This window comes from Theobroma cacao, chromosome 9 (genome assembly GCF_053813885.1).
Source record: "Theobroma cacao isolate CCN51 chromosome 9, ASM5381388v1, whole genome shotgun sequence".
In the NCBI taxonomy this organism is placed as follows: domain Eukaryota; kingdom Viridiplantae; phylum Streptophyta; class Magnoliopsida; order Malvales; family Malvaceae; genus Theobroma; species Theobroma cacao.
In genome coordinates, this window is record NC_142647.1 from 18,425,844 (window position 1) to 18,431,813 (window position 5,970).

Below are 5,970 nucleotides of genomic sequence, written 5' to 3' on the forward strand. Positions count from 1 at the left end.
ATTTATTTATTTACTAATCACCAGTAAAGAAGATGGCCCATTTCTCTATATAATATTTTGTGACAACCTAACTTTGAAACAGCTTAGAGAAAATGACTAATTTATTCCAAAATCTAAAAATAAAAAAGGATTACTTTTGGAAGACGAGCAGGATTAAGAGTTAATAAAACAATGGTAAACCTGCAAAAGATGGCAGTAAAGGAAAAGAAAGCCACGGTAAGAATTATCTACCAAACTATCTATAAATACTGCTACGACATCTTTTCAAAAGGCTAGTGTTCCTTTCTGTTGTTGTTGACGTAAACTTTCCACGTTTCAACATCTACTCGAACCGTCCCAATCTGAGTTCTCAGATCAATAAAAGAATCCCAACCGCTTCCCTCAACCCAGCAAAGAAAAACATTTCTGCCCGCAAAGCAAATTGAATATGTGTTTGGTATTTTTGTGTGATCAACAAGAGAGAGAGTTGGGAAGACAGCAAGCGCCTGGGTGTTGTCCGCACTGTGGGGGCAAGGTGGTAGCTGCTGATGTTGAGAGTCGGTGGAGGTTCTGTTTCTTACCCATTTGCTTCAAGATTAAGAGAAAATATTCCTGCACCTTATGTTCTAGGCGTTTGGTCTTGTATTACTAGTTCTAGATGGCTTTTCTTCTTCTTCTTGGATGTTTAGAAAACTTTTCCGTTTCGGGGAAATGTGAAAAATTCTCAAAGCATTTGAATGGCGGCCATCGATTGCTTTGATCTTCATAATTGTAGATGCTCTGCTCTCCATTGGTATTCTATTCTTTTTCTCTCCCTTCTCTCCTCTTGTTTCTTAATTTTTCCCCTGCAATGCACAAGAGGCTTTAAAGCTTTTTTTCCTATGATAAAATAGATTATAGATCTGATATTCCATTTTATATACTGATTAATTAAACAATGCTAATTAGTATAAGTGGTACGCTTAATCAGATACGTTCTTCTGCCTTTGAATAAATCGTTCGATTTTCATTTCTTTGAGCAAAAGTTTATTTGTCTTTTAAAGAAGGGAACAGGCGGAGAACCAGAGGGTAGTTTAGTTCAAGTTCTGTTTGCTACCAAGGTAAAAAAAGAATCAAATATTGTACCATCTTGGTGGTTATGAGCTCTGTTCCTGGCCATTGGATACGACATGTTTCCTTCTTCTTTTCCTCTTTATTATTCTGCCAAACACACCTCCTTTTCGGGATTCGTTTGCCAATCGTACGGACATGTCTTTTCTGGTATTTTAGGGGGAAGTGGCTGATATTTCACTTTCTTGATTTTGATTTAATAATGCTGAAAGCAACGGAGAGGTCATTATTATCCGAATTACAGGCCAGACCGTTAGCAATGCCCAATGGCTAATATCATTATTCTACTTGTTTTTTTCCTTCTCAAATTTTTTTTTTTTTAGCACTTAACGTTATCTCGTCCTTATTAATTGAATGTTGATCTTAAGAGTTTACATATTTGATACTCGAATTATCGGGAAATTGTTAATTTGATATTTGAAAAAAATAATGATTTAGTACTCAAACTGTACTTTCATCTGTTAACTTGCACGTTTGATTAATTTTGTCAGTCAAACATATGATCTGATTAAATATATCGTGTAATGTGGTCAAATATGTCAATAAGTACTTCTCACGTGTCTAAAAAGAATCACATCAGGTTTCTTTTTAAAAATATTATACTAAATATTTTTTAAAAAAAACAATGGAGGAGAGAGAAAGAGGGAATTGTGAGGGAGGGGAAGGGGAACGCAGGAAAGATAAGGGGCCAACACTAGTCGCGGTGTCACCAACTGGCACTTAACGCAGAGCTCAAGGAAACATTGAAAGAAGGCTTACTTCGTTATAACAAAGAAAGTAAGTTACTTCTGAACTGTAAAACCAAAATGCTATGAGCCTAAACTTTGAGGACCACAAATGTAATATACATTTCTTTTACAAGAAGGCAAGATTGATGCGGAAACGGTAGAAATAAAATTTAGAGAATGGTGAGGCAGTTGAAAAGATAAGGTGTGTAGATTTGAAGAAAGATTTTCTAGAAGTCAGAGTATCCATTTACATTTTACGCTTGGTTTTTAGTTAGGGAACCATTTGATTCTCAAAATAAGAACAACCTCTGTTAGACTTGGGTTTTTTTTTTATATCGCACAACAACACGGTACAAATATGATATGGAGTTAAACATGTATGAGTTTAGGGTAATTGTGTTCACTTATATCTTGGATACAAAAAAAAAAAGAGTTTTATTGATGGAATCAATTTTGTTGTTAATGTTTTGTTGATAATTATTGATGAAACATTGATGGATTACCATCGGATTCAGACTGCAACAACTGTCGACAGATTATTGACGAAATATATCTACGAAATGAATTCCGTCGGTAAAAAAATGATGTGCAATGTAGATAGATGGTGCGAAGTTTACCGATGGAATATTTCTATTGGTAATGTCTTCGTTGACGGAATTTAACAACCACATTATTGATGGAATATTTGATCTGTAATTTTGTCCAATTGCTGATAGATTTGTCGACGGAAGTTCGATCAGTGAGAGTATTGCGAAATTGCATTCTTACTGCAACGAGAAACTCTCGAGTGGCTGGGGTAAAAAGTCAGCCTTGGTTTTCGCTGCAGCGAGAAACTCTCAGGTGGTAGTTCAAAACTTTTCAACTTCATGGTTTTCCCTTTGCCATGTTTACCTTGCTTGGATTCTGTTGTAGTTTTCACTCTTCTCAACTTCATGGTTGATCACAGATCCTTCAACATTAAGGGATTAAATAATCAAAGTTTGAATTGAGGGTTTTTAACAAGGAAATTAAGCTAAATTGCATTGTTTTCAATATAAGTGCATCATGTCTTCTAAAACTTCCTGTATAGTTGCTTGTTCCCTTCCTATGTTCACTCACTGAGTTTATACTCACGCTTTTCAACTTCATGTTTTCAGATTCGGAGGTAGTTGGGACCTAGATTGAGGTGTCCACTTGTATTTGCCTTTTGGTAGGTACCATGGCATTTAGTTTTCATACTTGTACCCAAAGTCACTTCGCTGGTAGTCAAGAGTCTTTTGTTTGTGTATACTCACATATGTTGTAAATCACTACGGTTCATGTTATTAACAATACATGTATATTTGGATTGATGATTGCCATTATGAGTTGGCAATGGGTGACATTTTTTTTGGGTTAATATGAATGCAAGCATATGATTGTCAAAGCACATTACTAAAGTAATTATAGTTGAGAATCATGAAATGTGACTTTAGGTGTAATGGATGAAATAATGGACAGGACTACAAAAAGAGACTTGCTTAGGCTTAATGGGCTATGACCATTGGGCCCTTGCGCCGGTCATAGCCCAAAAATTGGGCTGTGACATAATTTAAGCTAGGGTAAGTTTAGGACTTGTTGTAAAAAGATTGGAGCTTGGGTTATAAGCTCACCTTGTAAAAGCTTGGTGGAAGCTATTAATTTCACTGGTTCTAGTGAAGTTGGGTTAAAAATCCTTGATTGGGAAGATCAAAGTAGTGGATGTAGGTCAGGTGGATAGAACCACTATAAATATTGTATTTTGTCCATTTCTCTTAACCTCTATTTACTTGGTGTTTACTAACCTCAATAAGTTTTCAAACCATCCATCTTAAATCTTCCAAACAAATTTTAAATTTCAAGACCTACCCTCAAAAATATTTTTAAGTGCTATTCACCCCTCTTAGCACCCTTTTTGGGACCAACAAGTGGTATCAAAGCTTAACCCTTGATTTTAAAGGCTTAACATCCTAAGGGGAAGATCCAATCGTTGCTCAAAATTTTAATGTGGCTGAGGGTCAATCCACAAATAGGCTTCCTCTATTTGATGGAACAAATTACCAATATTAGAGCACTAGGATATCTATTTATATTAGAACTATTGATTATGTGATGTGGGATGTCATTACCAAAGGCTCTTTCATTCCCATGAACATAAATTTGATTATTGGTGAGAAAACTCCCAAAAATAGAAATGAATGGACAGAAGCTGAAATGAGAAAAGTTCAAATAACCTTCAAAGCCATCAACACTCTTTATTGTGCATTGAGTCCTATAGAGTTCAATAAAATCTCTACATGCACCATCGCTAAGGAAATTTGGGAGAAACTAAAGATCATCCATGAAAGGACTTCACAAGTCAAGGAGTTAAAGATCACCTTTCTCACTCACAACCATGAAATGTTCAAAATGGAACTAAGAGAAGACATCACCATCATGTATGATCGATTTACAAACATTACCAACAAGCTCAAACAACTTGGGAAAGTAATTCCAGAACATAAATTGGTAAAAAAGCTACTTAGAAGCTTACCAAAATGCTGGAAGCCAAAAGTGATAGCAATTTGAGAAGCCAAAAATCTAAATGTCATCACCTTATATGAGATATGTGGCTCACCCTCATAGATGAACAAGAGATCAAGAAAAAATTAGAAGGGAGAGCCAACCTTTGCTTGATGGCCAAAGATTAAGAACTTGAGGTAATTTCTGAATTATTTAACATTTCTTATAATGAAATGTAAGATTAGCATGATTGTTTTTACGCTGAATTTGAAAAGTTATCTCTAAAGTATAAATTTTTGAAAAAGAAAGCTTGTTCTTTAGATGATGAATTAGAAAAGATTAAATGTGATTTGAAATTTGTTTTTGATCAAAGAAACATTTTTCAAATTGAGTTGGAGCATTCCAAAACAGATTCTGAATCTTTAAAGTTGAAACTAGAGAGAAAAAATGAGGCCTTGCAAAAGGCATTGGATGTGAATGATGTTCTCAAAGCTTCAATGGAAGAGATTTCAAAATTGAAATTGAACAAAGAAGATAAACCAATAGTAAATGCTATTTTTAAGAAGAAAAAAGATGCATCTTTATTCCATTATTGTGCTTGTGGCAAAAAAGGTAATTTCTTTTATAATTGTTATTATAAGGGTAATAACCTCCCCAAAACCAAGATGGTTTGGGTTTCTAAAAGTTCTTATATGCTTACTAACCCCCAAGGACTTATTAAAATATGGGTACTTTTGAAAATGAAATGAAAAATTATTTTGTAGGTTGAGCAAAAGCAAAAGGAACAATATTTGAAAGTTCAACAAAAGGGAAAACAACCTTGGTACTTGGATTATGGTTGCTCAAGGCATATGATCAAAAATTTAAATTTGTTTGTCAGGCTTGATAGAAAGAAAAATGATACTGTTTTTTTTGCTGACAACTCCAATGGTATCATCCAAGGAATTGAAACCTTTAGTAACAATTCTCAAATTCAAATCAAGCATATTTTACTTGTTGAAGGTCTAAAGCATAACTTATTAAGTATTAGTCATCTTTGTGATAGAGGATTTATAGTTTTCTTTAGTTCTCATGTATGCTGTGCAATTGATTAATTTAACAAAGTTGTATTCATTGACAAAAGGTTTGAAAATATTTATGTGAATTTGAGAAAAATGAATTTGAAATACAAGAAAGTGATTTCAAAATTTAATGTTGAAAATGATTTCTTAATGAAGGCAAAGATTGATTTGGAAAAAGAAAATGAAAAATTGAAAATGGATTTTAAAGCTTTTCAAAAGAAAATTGACATTTTGGAAAAATAGAATTTAGATGTGAAAATAAAGCTTGAAGATTTGACAAATGAAAAGCAAAACGTTTTCATGAATTCCCCACTTTCAAAGATGACCAAATGCAATTATTGTAACTATCATGGTCATATTTCACACATTTATTCAATTAAGAAATATCTACCTTATAGAGTTAAACAAGTGTGGATTCCAAAAGAAACTTTGTAGAATGAGACCAACTATCAAGGATTCAAAGCAATTTGGATACTAAAAATCATATGAAAAGTGTCTCTTGTAGTTGTGTTAGAGCAAGAAGAAACAAATTCTTGAAGATCGAATGCCCTCTAAACACACAATGAAAATTGGGTGATTTCTATACCAAAAGT

General features: G+C 33.7%; 1 protein-coding gene across 1 annotated transcript; it reads left to right on the forward strand.

The window, feature by feature from the left end:
• Positions 1 to 271: 271 nt before the first annotated feature.
• On the forward strand, positions 272 to 816 carry LOC18589447 (uncharacterized). The gene has a single exon (XM_007014426.3). It carries the CDS (start codon positions 428 to 430, stop codon positions 629 to 631), a length of 204 nt encoding a protein of 67 aa, XP_007014488.1. The 5' UTR covers positions 272 to 427; the 3' UTR covers positions 632 to 816.
• Positions 817 to 5,970: the final 5,154 nt, after the last annotated feature.

What these genes read in the sequence shown, in the direction of transcription:
- LOC18589447 (XM_007014426.3), top strand. Translation starts at nt 428, where the DNA reads ATGTGTTTGGTATTTTTGTGTGATCAACAAGAGAGAGAGTTGGGAAGA.